General features: G+C 38.4%; 3 protein-coding genes across 3 annotated transcripts; 2 read left to right on the top strand and 1 right to left on the bottom strand.

The window, feature by feature from the left end:
* Window positions 1-56: 56 nt before the first annotated feature.
* themis2 (thymocyte selection associated family member 2) lies at window positions 57-5,012 on the top strand. The gene is made up of 6 exons (XM_053327971.1): window positions 57-159; window positions 1,158-1,298; window positions 1,386-1,811; window positions 2,363-3,585; window positions 3,835-3,949; window positions 4,830-5,012. Exons 1-6 carry the CDS (start codon window positions 57-59, stop codon window positions 4,940-4,942), a joined length of 2,121 nt encoding a protein of 706 aa, XP_053183946.1. The 3' UTR covers window positions 4,943-5,012.
* Window positions 5,013-6,641: 1,629 nt separating this feature from the next.
* Window positions 6,642-14,773, bottom strand: rpa2 (replication protein A2). The gene is made up of 9 exons (XM_053327960.1): window positions 14,636-14,773; window positions 14,368-14,465; window positions 13,413-13,514; window positions 10,526-10,639; window positions 9,886-9,960; window positions 9,549-9,665; window positions 8,123-8,251; window positions 7,618-7,712; window positions 6,642-7,188 (listed from the first exon to the last, which is right to left on the bottom strand). Exons 1-9 carry the CDS (start codon window positions 14,646-14,648, stop codon window positions 7,101-7,103), a joined length of 831 nt encoding a protein of 276 aa, XP_053183935.1. The 5' UTR covers window positions 14,649-14,773; the 3' UTR covers window positions 6,642-7,100.
* Window positions 14,774-16,935: 2,162 nt separating this feature from the next.
* Window positions 16,936-19,822, top strand: smpdl3b (sphingomyelin phosphodiesterase acid like 3B). Its single transcript, XM_053326913.1, has 8 exons — window positions 16,936-16,996; window positions 17,124-17,337; window positions 17,681-17,778; window positions 17,902-18,045; window positions 18,152-18,321; window positions 18,753-18,933; window positions 19,126-19,259; window positions 19,457-19,822. The coding sequence occupies exons 1-8, from the start codon at window positions 16,936-16,938 to the stop codon at window positions 19,820-19,822; spliced, it is 1,368 nt and encodes a 455-aa protein (XP_053182888.1).
* The last annotated feature ends 553 nt before the right edge of the window (window positions 19,823-20,375 follow it).

Raw genomic sequence — 20,375 nt, 5'->3', positions numbered from 1 at the left:
CTGCACTTGTCATTTGCCTTCATTTTTGATAGCAGCACACTTTGACAGCAGCAGCAATGGCAGGCACGACTGCTTTGCCACTTCAAGAATTGATTGCATCCTTGGACAATACCTGTCTGCCAAAAATTCTACAAGTTTGCTCTGGGGTTTACTTTCAAGGTGAGTTTTTAATATATTAATTGTGGATTGAAACAGTGAATGTAGACGAGATCAAAGTCTTAGATTGCTGAGAAAATTAGATTGCTTCTAATCATTATGTGTTTGTAGTCTAGTATTAAATATAAAGTATAAATAACTATTTATTTACAGTGGAGTTTTTACATTTACACAAGTACTGTACTTAAATATTATTATTGATATTATTAAGTAAAAGTAGCACACAACAATGCAAAATACTCCTGCACTCAAAATCTTGCTTAAGTAGAAATACAGAAATATTATCAATAAAATGTACATAAAAATCTTGGTAGTACTCATTATGCAAGAAAAATGGTACCTGTGAGTGTTTTATTATTATTTAATTGTATTATAATACAGTTTAACACAGTTAACGTACGATTCATTAACACCATCAAGTGTGATCAGCCACTTATACTCAGTCCATTATACCAGGTCCACAACATCATGAACTATGATAATGATACATTAATGTATCGACTTACTGTATACATGATTTGGGTTGTTTTTTAAAAAAAAACATTAGTCAGCCTGGAGATTGAGAAGGGGTAAGGCCACATAAGCGTATTCTTCTTCCTTCCCCTTTTTCAAAGATGTAATATGTATTGATGTTAAGTTATATGCATGACACTTGGTTTATTGAACGTTTTCTGTATATGTTTACTGTTCATTTCATGTTATTCTTGTTTTGCTTTTTATTTGTTACATAAATAAACACAGAAGAACATGAAGAACAGATGGCTGGTAGCTCTAGTTGTAGACGTATATATACACGGTAATCGGGTGCTCTTGGATAAGGGGGAACCGTCTATGACAAGAAAGAGATATATCCAGGCACTCCAAAAAACGTTGATAGTGAGGAAAATGCTTAATAATGAAAAATACATGATAGTTTGTAAGATTATGTCCAAACTGATACAAAAAATTAGTTTTGAGTTTTCTTCTTCCTCTTTATGTTGAATTTTCACTTTCTGTTTCAGGTTCTATTTATGAAATTTCTGGGAGTGAAGTATGCTTTTCCACTGGAGATCTTGTAAAAGTCATTGCCATTGAACTCCAGTCAGTATCTTGTGAAGACATCAGCAACAATGACAAATTTGAACTGCCTATCAACCACACAGGTTTGTCTGAGCTGTGAACAACATTCTTATTAACAGCAGATAAATGTGTTCTGTAGTTGATTGCTTACACTTGTTGCTGTTTCTCAGGCTCGTTCAAAGTTGTACCAGAAGAGATGCCATACAGTACGATAGAGGAGATGATGAGCCTGAGGCCTGTAGGTCTTGAATCCTGCCTTCCCTTCAATTTTACCAACCGCTCCAAGATGACCTTGGATAATTACACTCTGGCGGCTGGGAAAACTTTGACTGTGCTCTCCATTAAGTCGTCTGAAGGTGAAGATGGTCAGGTGCGCTGCAATGTACGAGGTGAACAGGGAGCCTCCGCTGAAGTGTGCATCCCTCTTAATTACCGGGGGGAGTTTTATGAATGTGAGAACCAGGAGCACTTTACTCTGCAGGAGATCATGTCCTCACCCTGCCTGCGCTGTCGAAAGTTTCGCTTCTCCAACACCACCAAGGGTGACCGACCACTTGTCTTCAGTCCAATATACCAGGTCCAAGCCATCATGAACTGTGAGAATAACCTACTCTTTCTAACTTTAAAGTTATCTGCATCTTCATTCAATCTTTTGTTTATTTGTAAATTACACTTGAATTTGCAGTGGAATTTACTCTTACATTTATGCAAGTACCGTATTTAAATATTATCATTAATATTTTGAGGCTTTACTTGGGTGTTTTCATTGTATGCTACTTTATAACTCACTACATATGAAAGGTAAATATTCTACTTTAACCTGAATTTATTTATTTCTCTTATCTCCTATTAAGATTTAGATATATTGAAGATTAAGATTGTACACACAAAATATGATAACTTCAGTATACACTACTGAGACTTCAAGTACAATTTATTGATAAAATGTATGTATTTTTACTGAGGCATGATTTTAAATACAGGAATATTTTTCACTGTTGTATTGCTACTTAATAAGCTATATAATTAGATTATCCAAATTCTTCTTTCATGAGTGGTAAAACATACGGTCGTCTGGTTTCACTTCATACAATCTCACTCTTTCTCAATTTTCTAATGCTGTTTCTCCAATTTTTTTTTTATACAGTGAGGAAGAATATATTGAAGTTCCCATCCAGCTTAGAGGTGGATGTGGTCGATGTGACTGATGTGTGCACGGATGTGAACTTTGTGACACCACTCAGTCTGACAGAGGTCCTTTCCCAGCCAGATGAATCCTTCCCTTCAGTAGTGGAGATACTGGAAGGCCCAGGAAGCCGGTCTCTGTTCAAGTGCAACTGGGTGCCAGAAATTTGCAAAAGTCAGCAACTGATTTTCCATAAAAAAGGAAACACACCCTTGGTTCTGGTATCCAGCTTGAAAGGCCGCAAGGCACAGCAGTACTTCCTAGTATCTCAGCATTATGGTGGACGATTTCGGAGGCGGCCAAGAGAGTTTAATTCAGTGTACGAGCTGCATGTTGCTTTAACCCAGGCACCAGGTCTGAGGGTCAGTGTAACAAGGAACTGTGATGAAGTTGAGGAGGAAGGCCTGCCTGCCCTCAGTGTTGGGGACCAGCTAGAGGTCATTAGCTGCAAAAGGGTAGAGTTGCCTTGTGGAGGCAGTGAGGGACAGAAGCAGTCTGTCGAGGCTCTCTTTTGTCACCGCCTACAAGACATGGATGATGATGATGATGATGATGATGAGGAGGAGGAGGCAGATTTCAAGCGGGAAAATCACAAAGAGGAGATTTTCCTTCCTTTGTACATGCAGGGTCACTTTGTGGAGGTACTCACTGATAACAAGAAGTACAAACTCAGGGACTTGGGCAAACAGTTTAAATTGCCACTGGATGTTAAAGTGGTTGGCCGTGATACTGAACTCGAGCCTGATCCACTAGTGGGGTTTCCATGTCTCAGAATAGAGGGGGCTATGATGGAGCCCACCATCCAGGCAAGCTTTGTACACAAGCCAGACCACTGTTTCGAGATCCCCACCCAGTGGCTCTCTATGTCTGTCTGTTTAACCAAGGACCCCCTGCCATGGCCTACTGGAGAACCCCCTACATGCCACTTGGATACAGTTACTGAGGTGACAGACACGTTCATATATGAATTTCGAAAAAAGGGCAACTCAGATGAAGCTCCTCCGCCTCGACCACCAAAGCGAAATCTATCATCGTCAAATCTTGCCAAAAAAACATCAAAAGCCTCAAAGAAAGGTCAGAAGGCAGACAAGCAAAAACAGCGAGCAGACAAAAGCACCCCAACCAAAGAAATGAGCGATTTGAATTTAAATAGCAAAAAAAGACCTCCAGCACCCCCACCTCCAGTAAGTGTGGCTTCTCATGCATGTAATATATATGTCCAAAAGCTATTTCAAATATACTGTGGTCATTTTTTATGTTGTCTTGTTATGTACTTTATGTTACTGTGAAAAACACACCACAGACACGTATTCTCATTTTATTTTAAGAAATCTCAAATACAAGATGCTTCCACTTAATGCTGTGGTAAAAAGTCAAGCATGCAAAAAAAGTGAAGTGTTTAATCTTTTCTTAAAATGTTCTCCTCATTGCAGGGTATGTTAGGTGAAGCACCACCACTTATACCCCGAAAGCACTCAGGGGCTGAAGTGACATCTGGCAAGGCTAAACCCAACACCTACGTGAGCATGGAAGACTCTAAGAAAACAGGTGAAGCTCTTTCTGTAGACTGCACGCATACACACACACACACACACACACACACACGTTATAGCCACGCAGGCCAACTGAATAAGACTGACAGTTTTCTAAAATTTGACTGTCGACAAATAAGAGCGAAACTAGCAATCTGTCTTAATTTCCCTATTCTGTCTGAGACATCCGCAGTCCTAGTCTGTTTGCTCCCATTGACGGTAAAACAGATCACAAAAACATAATTAGATTTTTTTCCTTGGGGGAAATTCATCTGTGAATTAATACACAATTGACACTGAGTATATAGGCCGTCCTAGCCACAGGACGGCATAATGCGGGATTAAGTCAAAATAGTGCCCAGCTATATAAAGCTTTGTTTGCACACATAATTTACTTGTTAGCAGGATCAATTTATTGTTGGTTTTGATCTTTTCTTGGGATGTGTTGATTACAAGAAAGCAGACAATATTACGACGGCGTATTAGGGCCATAGCCTATATATTTTTTAAATAAAACTGACCGGAAGAGGGGGAGGTAAAAAATGTGTGATATTAAACTCACACATTTGCGAGTGGATGCACAGCAATTGACGTGTGGCCGTCCTGTTCAAGCAGGTCCTTATTGTTAAACCCAACTGAAAAGTACAATTAGATCAGTTCTTCCACGGCAGCATAATGCAAAAATGACTTCTCTCTAGTGTTGCATAATGAGATGATTGCCTCCCAAATTTCCTGACCCCTTCAAGTCAGTACTTTTTTTTTTTTTTTTTTTTACATGGCCTTAATACACCGTCGTAGAATATCGCTATCGCTACTCTTATGTTATCTTAAGTAGCCTACTGGAAGTGAATGGGGACCTACTAGGCTATTTGATTAACTGTCTGCCCCCCCCCCAGGATCGCTGAGTGATGTGGCAGCAGATGTGGACAGCGACCATGACTATGAGATTGTGGATGAAACTTTGTCGGCGATGATGAAGAAAGCACAAGAAAATGTTTTGTTCTACTAAAAGGATCACGTTCAGGCTGTGAAAGCTAAATGGGTGACTATGCATATACTGTCATACAGTAGTTTTTAAATTGTCCTGAGTGTCTTCAAAAAGATTATGCCAAATGCACCAAGGTATAATGTGTTGTGCGATATACAGTCAAACTAAGCGACCTCTCCTTAAAATCCACAATGTTCTGATGAAATGTATTTATTTCTGAAAATAGTTGGTTTAACATTTTTGATATTTCAGTTTTAGTGTTTAACTATCATGATGGTATACTACATTTGGAAATGTCCATGGGATCATTTGCAACGTTTAAAGATAGTGACAATTGTGGTAACTAGGTGCAAAGCCGTTTTGATAAGTAAGTCATCCTTTCTTTTCTTTTTGATTGACCTGTTATTCTAAAAGGATGCATATGTGATGCACACATGAATGTGGCACTATATAAGTACACTTCAGAGAAAGTAATGTATGTGCGATGTTGAGACAGCATCCTGTGTAAGACAAGACATGAAACTTTTGCTTTTCATGTGGTCAGAGCAAATTTTCATTCCTCAGCACCATTGTAGGCTACTACGCGTTTCATTCAAACTAGTCAGGGAAAGTGTTTAACCATATGCTAATTACTGCAGCTGTAGATTTGTGTATAATCTATTATACTGTGCAATAGTACATAGCTATAGAAACAATAGCAAAGCTTTACAGTAAAATACAGTCCAATACACCAACAAAAAAAGCTGTAACAAACTGCCAGGGGTAAAAAAATAAATAAAAAAATCTAAATGTATGAGCTTCCCAGAGGTAGTAATGGGTTGCTTTATATTTCATTTACTGCATGCTATTACTACCATATGCTGTATACTCAAACTCTAAACAGAATGGGCTCTAATCAGTCTTTGCTGTGAGGTGACAGTATTAACCACAGATGACAAAATGGCAACTGTAGCTTTTAACTTGGACATCCTGTGCTGTGGTTGACAGCAGAATCTCCCTCCAAACTCGCTCTCTCTCTATCTCTCTATATATATATAATGATCTGATTGTACAATAGATGCAGAATGTATTGAATCCTGTTTTTTGTTTTTGGTGGCAGACTTTTAATCACATAGTGTGTTCTGAAAGTTTTGCAACCTTGTTGAGTAATGGGCCACAAAATACTCACTGAATAAGTGTTTATGAAATAATGTAAAACTTAATTTTGTGTATCATCTCCATGACTTCAGTAACAGCTATTTTGTAGATTAATGTGTCTGCTGTTTCATTTTGTACTAAAAAGGCAATACCATAAAACGTAGCTTAAGAAAGCACTCAAACTTACTTGGTGTTGTCACGTTTTGTTAAATCTTTACTATATGAACCATGTTATACTTACATGTACTGGCATGTATTTCTGCATCAAGACCAATCAACTGAATTTGCCACATGGACCAAGTGAAGACACACGTTTAGGATATGATCCAGTTTTGAATGTCATGCCAAAAAATTTGATTAAATATGTAGATTAAGTATTTCTTAAAAATGTCTTATGATGGGATTGTGCATAAGTATTATCTTATCTAAATTTCAGGTTTATTGCACAAAACAAATTGTGGAAAAGTGTTTCAAGTGTTTCTAAATGTGGTGTACATACAGTATATTATTAAGATATTATTGTGTTTGAGAACTGTTCATTAAAAATGTGATGAATTGTGAAATAAAGAGTAAAAGACAACTGTATTTTGTATAATCTTTAAATTTTGACAAAAGTAAGTTACATAGACAAAAATAAATTGGAGTACTTATGTTGGAACATCTTTAAAATTACAAAATGCTTAATTATGTTTGCCAGTGGAGAGAGGGGGGAACAGAATAACTGCCAACAGCATCTTCTTCAACAGCAACACCTTTGGGACTTGCAAAATAGCAGAAGCAACCTCAGGAATACAGGATGTGTAGAAGCCCCAAATATCTTAGCGAACCTAAACCACGTGCTCTTCAACTAACATCAAACGCTGTGCCTTTACCCAAAAGGACTCCAGGAACTTCACTGGGTCCCTATTGTATTAAACAGGCCAGACATGTGGTGATATACATGATAGTTTACAGTTATAACCCATACAACAGTGACTACGTCAGCTTCAATTCAAAAGAAAAACCCCCCCCCACTGTGTTAACAAAAACATGTTGAAGGTGTCTAGTCGTCATTGTCGGTTGATTTGTAGTGGTCTTCGTCGATGGTGGAAAAGATGTGACCTTCGTTGCTTAGGAACTCCACTGCTTGCCTATTGAAGAACAAAGAGAAATATCAATAGGTTTTTTTTTTAAAGCACTTTTAATACAAACTTGAAGCAAAAATGTATGTCAATGGAACAGCTACAAGGTTACTCAAGTTAAAATATAGTTTGTGCCTTGGATAAACCTCCCTAATACATCATCAGTAGTTATTATCAACTCTAAATTTAAATGTGTTCAAGATGGTACAGCCCAGTTTTAAATTTGAGGATTTGTGAACGAGTCCCCTTCTTAAGTTGAACTGACAGAAAGTCTTAACGAGGACAAAGTCACAAATTCAAAGTCAATGGGCCATGACCAACACTTCACTACACCCTTCATTCAAAGTTTTCTAAGATTTTAAATAATTGACTTTATGGCCCCAGTTAATATTTTACAGTGGGTTATCGCTTTAAAACTCAAAGCAGAATTGTTCTTACTTGATGACAGACAGACTGATGCCACTCAGTCTCTGCTTTAGGTCCTGAATGCTGATGCCTTGCGGGTCCGGGCAGCCTCTTATCAAACTCAGCACCTTATGAGAGGGAACGACGGCAGGTTAGAAACATATGCACTGCAAATACAGAAGCACCCTACAAATCTAGCAACTACTCTCTATTGCTTTGTTGAACCATTGCTTACTTTTCTCAAGCAGTAGACTTCATTTTTATATATATAAAAAAAAATCATATCATATAAGAAAGGAGGAAGGATGTGAAACTGTGAGAAATATCAACTTCTCTTTGTGTGTTCGTGGAAGCACTACTTACTTTTCTGAGACGAGACGCTATGAAGAAGTTATTTTGATATCGCTGACATTTAAAGCAAGAGGGGGGGAGGAGTGTCTTCAGTGTGAAACAGAGAATTTGAACATGTATGGTGGGAATATGTCACTAAGTTAATGTTCTCATCTACAAGTCTAACATCAATATCACTTAGGCTCACCTGATTCTGATTTGCGCTTAACCCATTGTTGACCATGTCGTTAGCTCCTGCATAGGCCCCTCCCATGCTCTCCTTTCCCGACCGTGACATGGATGTGACGCTACTGCTCATTCCTCCTGCAGCACCCGGCTGAAAGAGAAATGAAACCAAACTTTCTTTATTTATTTCCATTAAAAGCACATTATGTCATAAATACTTCAGACACACTTTTTCCCCCCAAGTTAAGTCAATGTGCTTTACCTTGAAGGAACCACAGGCACAAACCACAGACACACAAAAGCTTTCGTTTCACTTTGCATGTGGACATAGCAGTGAGAAATCCTGTCATCAGACACTTTGCTCCAGAAAACAGGAACAAAGTACAGTAGAAAGGTATTCGCCGTCACCACAACCAGCAACCCGGACTTTTCCACATTTTGTCAGGTTACAACCGCAAATTAAAAAAAAAAAAAAAAGTTTTCTATTAATATGGACCAACACAAAAAAGTCTATAACTTTGACATGTGTGTTGGGGTAGTGTGGGGGGCTCAGAGTTTAATAGAGAACATTTCTAAAACAGAATCATGTTGACTAAGAAGCTCACCAAACAAGTCAGGGATAAAGTACAAAGCAGGGTTAGGTCATAAAAAACACCCCAAGCTTTGAGTATCATTAATTCCATCACTAGAAAATGGAGGGTCAGGGCATCCAACACATGTCTACTTTTTGGTATTAATTATTGTTTGTGTCATGCTGTTTTAATCAAATGGTAAGAAGCCCCCCAAAAATCTATGTGAACTGCAGACTGTAATTGCAGGTGGTGCAAAAATGTGGAAAAGTCTGAGAGCGGTGAATACTTGGGCAAGGCACTATGACTAAAATGCTTTCCCCATATCTGGATCTTATTCTAGGTACAAATAGAAAAGCACCACCTGATGACCTAAGAGGCCTGAGTAGCATTCTGATTGCACTTGGAGCCAATGAAGTAAATTACGTATTAAATTAGTGCGTCATGTTGTGAATGAGCAACTTCCTTTACTTTTACTGCATCATCACACCATGGCACATGCTGAAATCTGGTATAGTACACAGTCCTCAGGTAAAAGTTGCCTAAAAGACACAATCTTAAAACCGCCATTGCTTACAAGTCACATATATTATTGTCAGCTCTTCTGTATTGAAGTGATAGTATGTGTATGTACAAATCTGGATTGTAAGCAAAAATAGACAGTGCAGTTTTAACAGGCTAGACATCCTGTCACCACTGCTGACTGAAAGACTGCATGCATTCACACAGGGTTAGGTTTCTCAATACTAACTTAAACAAGGCCTTTAATATGGTATAATTTATAGGAACTGATAACTAACCCAAGTTCCTCACTTTGTGTTTTTCCAGCCAACAATAAAGACTACTGCATTTTAAACTCCTGATTTCTCAGACTCTCACCGTCGTCTGAGGTTTGCTAAGCGCCATATGTGCATGGACGACCTCAAGCATATGTGATGTTATTTCATTTAAGTCCTCCAGGGTCCGGACGCTGAACGCCACAACAGACCTGTGGTTCTATGACAGGAAGACAAAAACACAGTTTACCTCGAAACAGCATTCAAACAACATTTGCAGATGCACGTGCGGCACACAAAAAAACAAAACACGTAGATGCAACAAGTGAGAATAACACTTCACACACAAATATCTAGCAGTAACTTATATTTGACAAACCCACGTGACCCAGCATATAGATATAGCCTTATTTGTTTCTATTATAGGACAGTGAACTCACCTGAAAGGAGCGTAGGTTGCCAGAGACTTTGACATACGTGCCTGGAGGCAGGACAGTACTGTCCACACCGGGGTCCTAAAAGAAATCAAAACCAAAAAGCTGCTAAGGTGCCTGAGTTCTGGAAAGTCTCAAACAATAAATCTGCTACAGCTATTAAACATGGAATCCTTTGTCCATCTCTCCATCATTGTTTAACCTGCTAATTTTATGGGTTTATTTAATGCATATATCCCACATTTGTGTAACGCTTATGTTTTGTCATCACTGTTGTAATTCTTTAAAATGTCGTAAGATCCGGACTCATTTCACGGAAGCCAAATAACCTGCATGTGAACTGAATGTAATTCTTCACCACAAATGGTCAGTGATGATTATTCTCATAACTATGACTTTAAAATTAAGTATTCTTAAAGCCAAAAATAATGCATCTTCTTAAATGGTTAATGAAGCCCAGTTACACAGGAAACTGCCTACAATGAAGCCATCTAATTACTGGGTTTGTCTTCATCACGTTTACATTTCACAGACCAAATGGTTAACGCATCTATTGAAAGCATCTGACACTTAACACTTTCTGACCCACTCTCTCTCTCTGTGTGTGTGTGTGTGTGTGTGTGTGTGTGTGATGACCCCCACTGACCTCTGTGTCAACCCACTGCTTTACATCCATAGGAGCGCCCGTCATGTCATCGACCTTGTACTGGATGTTGGTCATGGACTTGTCTGTGCTCCTGATGATACCGACTATGGTCACCTATGAAAAAAGAACACACAGTCTTAATGGGTGGGCAATTACATGCTTATTTGAGGGATGTAAGAATATGGTATACTGCACCGCCTCGTGTTAATACATGTGGCATGTTAACTGTTGCAACACTCAATTCCTCCTACACTACTAATATTAGTTCTCCTACTGTTTCATAGGGGAAGAAGAAAATGACACATCTACTACTATTTTGACTTAACAGAGAGGAACTTGACCAGGAGTTGTATAGCTCAACATTTGAGCCATAGATCATTAAGTAAGATTCTGCATGGTTTGCTTTAACAAAAGAACTTTACAGATCATGTGCCATTTAAGTACTAAAATGAGCATTCAATTAATCAATTAGCCTATTAACAGAAAACAGACAACTATTTTGTTAATGGCTGGTGTTATGGAGAATCTGTTTGTCAATGGTTAACCTCAGTAATGGAGAAAGTGTCCAGGAGTCCAGGATGTCTTACGCTGAAAATGATTATTGAAACATGGCCAAGGAGAATCAAAGTATTATCAATACACCCGTCCGATGCATGGTGCCACCACGATTCTGAGGAAACTGTCCTCTATGAATAGTCTTTAAGCCTGCACGCATTCACAGATAGTACCATGGACACTCTATGCCCATACTCAGTGCATCTACAGTAATGGATTTAGCCTATTGGTTCATTATTCTACAACCAATGACAGAGAGTTAGTCAACTGGGAACCCCCAGAGTGTCAGTCATATCCTCTGAGTTTGAGTGTCACAGTAATGCTGGACCAACTATCAAAGTGATTCCTGCTTTCCAGCTGCCTTCACTGTCTCGAGGAGAGAAACAATATGTGTCTCTGCCAAGATGATAGTGTGGCCATTAATGTGACATCAAGGTCCATGCTTGACCCTGAAGGCCTCATTTTAACGATCTACAATCCACTTTTGCTATTTTAATGGTGGAAAAATGATGAATGCGCCAGGTGCATGGTCCAAAAGGGTTGGACTAAGTCCCCTCATTGATCATAGGTGTGTTTTGGGCATAACACGTACTAAAAACCAATCAGTGTCATCTCCCATTCCCTTTAAAAGCCAGGAGGGCTTTTTTTTTCACTTTGGCAGATTGCTGTTATAACGGCGCATTTGTCAAGCGGTGTGTTTCAAGAATAAAACATGAGTTACTTTGACTGAAAAGAAAGTTATAACTGACCAGTCTGACGAGTGTGGAGGTGTGTGTGGTTATACTGCAGCAACCTGGTGTCATCAGCTGATTTAATGAACAGTGAGTGGCTGTGAGCTTTGTGCAGCATCTCAGAGGTACTATTATCAACATATCAGTCCTACGGGGTAAACAGCTGCAGATAACAGACACTGTAAGAATCGCCCACATTCAGAGTGTACACACATTGTGCACCCGGCTGGCTATCTATCTAATGCACCCTTAAAATAAATATGCGCCAGTGACTTCAGACTGGGTTTATTTTTGTCAGTGGCGCAATTGTTTTTCTCTGTTTCAAAATAGCAATGCCACACCAATGCCCCACAACACACCTCGCCTATGGGGGCACATACCGGTAAAAGTGCATTCGGGGAAACTAACAGACACGTGCGTCACGCAAGAATGGGCCCCAAAAATGAACAGATGGTTCAATTGAGTCAGTTCTCAAATAAAAATGCCAAACATATGTTGGTTCTGGCTTCTCAAACAAGGAGTATGTTTATATAATTGTAAGTTTAAAATCCATTTTATAATTTTCTATCACTTACTGTCAAAAACATGCTTCGCCATTTTCTGACAAACATAATAAAGAGATCAACAGATAATGATAATTATAATCATTGATTTCAGCCATAGTGCTCCTACCAGGGTTATTATAGTTAACGAAAACTAAGACTAACAATGAAAAAATAATTTAGTTAACTGAAATTACAATAAAAACTACAATTAATAAAAAACAAAAACTAAATTAAAAACTACAATGAACAATGTAAAACTAACTAAAACTAAACTGCAGATAAATTCAGCTTCATTTTGTTTTCTCCCTTCATTACTTCCTGTCCTGCAGCAGCCGCTATGCTTCGTGGTTAAAGAATGAAATTAAAAAGGACTTGATGATAAACCATATTTGGTGTCACACATCCTTTCATCCTTTCCAGCTTCTACAAGTCCAGGCTTTCTCTTAATACCTGAAAAACTAAAACTAAATAAAAACTCAACTGACACTAGTCAATTCCTCAAAATAAAAACTAAACTAAAACTACTAAATCACTTGATGAACTAACTAAAACTAAACTGAAATAAAAAAGCAAACTGCAAAACTAAATAAAAATAAAAACTAAAGAAAATTTCAAAACTATAATAACCTTGGCTCCTACACAATTGGACTACCAAGTTATTTTAAACTGCATAATCTTCCACCTTACAGTCACCACGAGAGTTGCAACCATAGTTGATTAAATAATCAACAGAAAATTAATTATCATTATCAGTATTTTGATAATCGATTGTTTTAAAGTAACTTTAAACTTTAAATACTAAAATTCTCTGGTTCCAGTTGCATCAATTGAATACTTCCTGATTTATTTAGTTTTCTATGACAGTAAACTGAATATCTGTGGGTGGTGGACTGTTGTGGATATTTGAGGACGTCATCTTGGGCTTTGGGAAACAGTTATTGACATTTTCAGTATTTTATTACCTTTTATAGACCAAAACAACTTATCAATATCAATCAATCAATAATGAAAATAATGGTTAGTTGCAGCCCTAGTCACCACTCTGCTTCATTTTACCTGAGCAACTTCAACATCGCCGACTTTGAAGGACTCATCAGCTTGGGAAGCAGTCATCAGCTGAGACACCGTGCAGGGTATGATCTGTGTGGCACGGGCTCTCTGCAAAACATACACACAGATTTACTGCTGTGCCTCATCATCCATCAGTCACCAGTCATCAGTGTTTACATCACTACAGAGAAATACTTATGGCTTATGACAGGTTAATTTAACACTGTATGTATTTGAAATAAAAAAGGATGGGTTCAAAATGACTGCGTTAAAACAATAGACACGCGCCCAGATGGACATTGAATATTTTTTTTCTTGCCATGATCATTCCTCCTTTTCATACTGACCATTAGAAGATCCCTTTATAATGCACTTACAATCAAAGTGATGGAGTACAGAATCCCCAAGCATCCTTCCACACTCAAATGTATTTAAAAGTTTATCTGAGGCTATTTAGGCCTCAGCTGTCCAAGTGAATAAAATCAAGTAGATATCTTTCACGATAACAGTCTTTTTAGTGTCAAGGCCATTCCTTTTGTTACTAGAATTACACTACAGCTTAACAGAGAAAAACACAAAGGCAATATGATGCTAAAAAGGTTACAAATGTGGCAGATATCCACTTGATATGACTAACTCGGACAGCTGAAACCTCATATAAGCTTCAGATAAACTATTAAATGCATTTTTGCACAAAATGACCCCCCCCCCTTCACTTACATTGAAAGCACACTTGAAGAGGATCTTCTAATAACCAGTATGAACAAAAGAATGATTACAGCAAAGGAAAACCTCTAATGTTTCATATGGGCACCTGACTGTTGTTTTAAGACAGACTCGTCAAATTGTGACTCTCCCTTTTGCAACTTAAAGGACGAGTTATTATGGTGTTGTGCAGCACAGTTTTTATTAAGTGTCCAGCGGATTGTGATGAAGCTGTTGAGTTGACTTCACTACAGACCCCTTTCTTCTCTCCTCCCTGGGATAAGGACGGTGATGCAAAGCCTCCTGGGGACTGAGTGTAACCTCCACCCATACTGGCCGACTCACTGTATCCTCCTGAAAATACCAAGAGACAATGACAACTTAGATATATACCCCCACTTTAAACAGAAGACAACAGTAAACAAAGAGCTAACTTAGTACTGTTCTTGTTAGCCACCGTTTGACAACGTCAACAAGCCGAAATAACTTCTGTAGAAAAGAAACAGGTCGGATGTTCAACTCACCCTGGTTCCACATGTTGACACCTTGTATTTAGGTTAATAAAATCGCGTTTTCAGTGTTATTATTGGCACTGTGGAGCAGAGACAGCAGGACAACAGGCACACACAGCTCTGCAGACTACTTTGCTATGGAGTCTGGCGCGCTAAACTGAACCTATGGCGCATGCGTGGACCAGAACTCCCGCGAAACAGCCACATGGCGGCTATAGGGATTTTTGGCCCCGAGTTATGCCTGACAGACAGTCCCCTCTCTCTGGGAAAGAACTAGTTCACCCTCCGTCTCCGAGATCGATGTGCCAAACGTTCAGCTATGGTCCTGAAAACACCTCTAGCGTCTTTTTGTCTGAAAATTAGTTTCATACGACTAGTTTTGGGGCAGTACAGAACCAGGGTCAAAGGACTGCCTGACAGACAAAGATCGGGGTATTTGGGTGTCATACTTTCCTGCTTACATGCATGGACATGCCTGCTGCCTTCACGGCTGTCAAAAAAAATACTGTGGTAGGAACCCACAATTATTATGCATGCCACTGTTTTGGTACCAGGGGCGGATTTAAGGGGTGGTTTTTGGGGCGGCAGCCCTGAATGCTTTCTTCCAAATGTATTATTTTTTAAAAATCTGGTTGAGGTAACTTTTTCTGAACAGTGACTTCAACCAGCTGCTGATTGAGTTTGAGTGAGTTTATAATAATAGTGATAAATGTAAAATGTTTTGTCCTTCTGATCTTATTCCTTATTATTTAGCCTATTCATTTCTATGTGCATTGTTTTTGGAAGAACAAGGACCAAAATATATCACAACTACTACTACTAATGCAGTAAAATTAAATTCTGTGCATGTAAAAAAAGAAAAGAAAAAAAGGGTCCTGGCTCTGGGCGCCCTGGATCTTATCAGCTCCTGAATCCGCCCCTGTTTGGTACATGGCCATTTTAGAATTTCAATGAATAAATATTTATTTTCTCTATTAGTTACCCTTTGGTGGCATATTGCAGTACATATTACATTAATGCAAATTGTATTATTGTACAAGGTGTGGGCTATTATTATTAATTGCACACTGTATATACTGTTAACACTATGGACATTTGCACATTGCTGGTCAATATTTTGTATATTTCATTCCCTTCAATTTAAAATTTAAATCACTTTGAATTTATATTTATTATTATGTTATTTACATTCTTTGTTGTTGTTTTTTAATTATTTGGGATTAGTTTTTTTTTTGTAGTCAATATTTTGACTGTTATGCACCACAACACCAAGACAAACCTACTTGGCAGTAAACCTGTTTCTGATATTATATGTTCAGCCTATATTTATAAAATAGCGACACGCATAATGGGCCCCAACTGTGAACACTTTTAAATCCAGGTTAAAAACATTTCTCTTCTCCTGTGCTTATGATTGAGCTCTTTTAAAGCACTTTACATTTTAATCTTTCATTTGCACTCTATGTCCTTTTAATGATTTTAAAGCTAATTATTATTTTATGCTGCAATCTTATATTTAATGCTCTATTCTAGCATTTTATTTATGTCTTTCTATTTTTCTGTACTTTGTTTTTATTATGGGGGGGGGGGGTTTATTGTATGTTTTAATGTTTCTCAAATTGCATGTTTTTCTGTTTTATGTAAAGCACATTGAGTTGCCATTGTGTATAGAATGCGCTATATAAATAAAACTGCCTGGCCTTGCCTTGCCTTGCCTTGCCTACTGCTGGAAAAAAACATACGTCAAAATTATATTGCTATTTGTTTCCTATAATAACACAAGGAGATAACGCAGAGATTACAAGTCTAGGTCACGACTTCTGTTGAAGTAGGAAATTACAGCATTACCAGAAGGAAGCATGCGTAGGCTACTTCAAGACTTCTGCTATTTTATAGGCTAAGGAATCATATGTAACCTATAATGACTGATAATGTTCATTTACAGAAACAAGGAAGGAAATTTTAACCCACAGACGAAAGAAAAACATGCATTTGCTGTTAATCATAGCTCTACTGTAACTGTAAACTTTAAATGTTTTTTTTAATGTTACTCAATGAGTCTATCTTTAGCCTACATAATAAGAGTTCATGTATTGGAGACCCTATTGTGGCTGTTATTAATGTATTAATTAAATCTTTGGTATTCTATATGACGTTGATGTTAACAATATATCTGTCTCATCTAAGAGGTACTGGCCACCTCCCAAAGACCCGTCATCAATAGCTGTATCTTATCTTGTTTTGCCCTTTATAGACACATTGCACATGGATAAGTGACATCGTCCGGGTGTCTGCTTTCCTCAGAGTTCAACATGTCCACAGTGAAGCTGCTCCTCTCTTGTCTGCTTTTCAAAGGGGTTGTTGCCTTGTCAGGTAAGTAGCTAAAAGAGCCTAACCAGGCCTTTTCTATATCTTGCAGAAAAACAATGTTTCTTGTAAATGTGCCTGTCACAGGGCAGGGACAACTTCATGTGCGTAATTGTGCATCGTCTTTAAACAGGAAACTTCTGGCACATTACGGATCTGCACTTGGACCCATCATACAAACTGACCGATAACCCTGAGCAGGTGTGTAACTCCAGCGGTTATCGACCTGCAGCCAATGCCGGGATATATGGAGACTACGCTTGTGACTCACCATGGCACCTTATCAACTCTTCTGTGTATGCCATGAAGGATATATTGCCAGATCCAGATTTCATTGTATGGACAGGGTATGTAGCCTGTTTGCTCTACGCTTATAAGAACATTTTTATGAATTCTGGTAGGCCTACAATTGTGTTGAGTCCCAAGTCCATCTCTTTGGAGACAAACCCTGTTTTGTGCAGTTAATAAAGATCCTGTTTATGCCTTTTATGAGATGTCGTCCTCTTGAGGCACTGCTTGTAAACACAGACAAACTGAAAGTATAAGGCTGTGAGCCTCTGCAATAGTGGAGAACTAAAAACTCATGATTACCTCAGCCATGACACCACCACACACGCAACACACACTCAAACAAACACACACACACCCGCAAAAAAACCCATTTTTAACAGCCTGTGTTTTGTTTCTCAGAGATGACACACCACATGTACCAAATGAGCAGCTCGGAGAAGAAAAAGTGCTAGACATTGTCAGAAACCTCACTGACATCATAACTCAAGTCTTTCCAAGTATGTGTGAAGTTAAGAGACATTATGTTAAGGACAAAATATTGTAGATCAACATTAACGAGTGTTTTAATATTGATTTCCTTTTAACTGGTGATGAATGTTCTCCATTATTGCCTTGCTTAGACAGTAAAGTATACTCTGCTCTGGGAAACCATGACTACCACCCTAAAAGCCAGTTTCCAGGAGGACCGAACTACATGTATGACCAAATAGCGGATATGTGGCAACATTGGCTGGATCCAGAGTCCCAAATAACCTTTAAAAAAGGTGGATATGTATGACACATGGCACACACTGTGCATAGAACACAATTTACACATTTGAAAGCACAATTGTGTCATTCATTTTCTGCAATGTTCTGCCTCTTGCTCAGGTGGATATTACACAGAAAAGCTGCTGAATCAAACAGGTTTTCGGATGCTGGTCCTCAACACTAATCTCTACTATGACCAGAATAAGCAGACCCAGGACATCGATGACCCAGCGGGCCAGTTTAGCTGGGCGGATCAGGTTCTTACAGAGGCGGCCAACAACAAAGAGAAGGCAAAGTATCTTGTCTATCTGTACCTTGTACCAGGAATAATTGATTTAACTGAAGGAACATCCTTATACTTGGAAGTTTGGTGTCAGTGGCAATGTCCACTACTTTTAATTAGCTGACAGTTGTCACTGATTCATTATTGATTCGTAGTGAGCAAATTTTTTACATACATTTATTACATAATGAATATCCCATTCCTCTTTTCTATGCTGGTTACTAAAACTAAAAAGGAAGAATGCTTTGACCTTCCTTCCCTTGTATGAGTAATGTATGAGTCAACATTCAAAGCGAAACTCCAAGATGCCAGCAGGGTGCACTGCCCCAATTCCAATCCTGCCTGGCAAAGAGATAAACAAGTTAAGATAGTAAAATTCAGGCTTCTATCAATGAAAATATATGATTTTTGCTAACTGTACACTGGTTTGTCTACCAGGTGTACATCATTGGCCACGTTCCTCCAGGTTTCTTTGAGAAGAAGAGAAGTAAACCGTGGTTCACGTCAAAGTTCAACGAGAAATACTTGGAGTTAGTTCAGAAACATCATTCTGTCATACTCGGACAGTTCTTTGGCCATCATCACACTGATGCCTTCCGCATGTTCTATAACTCAGACGGTAAGGTCAAACTGTTACTTGTCGTCTTTTTTTTTTACCTGGTTTTGCATCAGCTGTGATTTTATTGTTTTATTCAGTTTTTTTACTGACTTGATATGCATGTATAGTTTGCTTCAAAGTGTCCAGATGTTACATGATCTTGTGTCCTACAGATAGTGGTAAAATTGGTGTAAAAAGTCTCTCTTTCTACAGACACTCCAATCAGTACAATGTTCCTCAGCCCAGGGGTCACACCATGGAAAACATCACTGCCTGGTGTTGTGGACGGAGCCAACAACCCTGGAATTCGTGTCTTTGAATACGACACCCAAACACTCCTGGTTAAAGTAAGTCAAGGACATCGGCAGGCTATATATGTGTATAATTTAGATTCAAATATATCTGATTTTGAGCCCTTCACACCTGCAACACACAGTCTATTTGTTTTACTTACATTCATAGATTAGTCATTTCGATGAAACCTTTTTTTAATGCATGTTCATTTCTTTGTTATTTTTTAAACCACTTGTATGAACAAACTCAGGATGTGGTGACCTACTATCTGAACCTGACTCACGCTAATGCAGCCAAGGAACGCTGGGAGAAGGAATACAGGCTCACAGAGAGCTTCAGAGTACCAGATGCCTCCCCAGCCTCCATGCACCACGTTCTGGAGCTTATGGCTAAAGACCGCTGCTACCTACAGAAGTACTATGAGTTCAACTCGGTCAGCTATGACCTGAAAGAGTGTGACAGTGACTGTCGTGTTGACCATGTATGTTCAGCCAGGGAGGTAGACTTCAAAAAGTATGACTCCTGTCTAAAGACAGAAGGGTCTGCTTCAGCAATCTATGGCGGGTTGTTGCCAGTGTTGTCTGTGGCTGTAAGTCTGGTGTTGGCCAACAGGTAATCATCTACATCAAAGATGATGTGTAAAATATATTACTGAAGCTTCAAGGAATCATTTAATAGAAAAAACAGTTAAGAGCTTTGAATACTGAGGCCTTGTAAGACAATATGTAACATTCAACATCACAGCATGTTTATCTATCACTTAAATAAGTCATTAACTAGATATGATTAAGCAAGGAAAAAGCAACCTTTAATCTTCAATGTAGCCTTTCTACACAGCTTTATTGGTACTGACTGAATGTTTAAATTCCAGTATACAGAAATTCCTTTGTTGAAGCGTCTAAAGATTATGTAAAGATAAAGATATGGCTCAAATTTAATAAAGATTGTGTTTATTATATTTCAATAAAAAATACAATGAATATCAGCCATATCACAACATACATTTGTTGATAAACATTATTTGACTCTTGCTTCAAGTCTATTTAACTTGGAAGAAATGCAATCTGTTACAAAAGGTAACAGATAAAGCTGGGTTATCTGTGTTTTAAATGATTTATGTCACCCCTCATCCCTGTAAGGACTTCACAAGTTATTAATTACTGCTAATA

The sequence above is a fragment of the Scomber japonicus genome, chromosome 10, assembly GCF_027409825.1.
Source record: "Scomber japonicus isolate fScoJap1 chromosome 10, fScoJap1.pri, whole genome shotgun sequence".
In the NCBI taxonomy this organism is placed as follows: Eukaryota; Metazoa; Chordata; class Actinopteri; order Scombriformes; family Scombridae; genus Scomber; species Scomber japonicus.
Note: the sequence above shows the minus strand (reverse complement) of the source record. Positions and strands in the feature narration are given on the sequence as shown.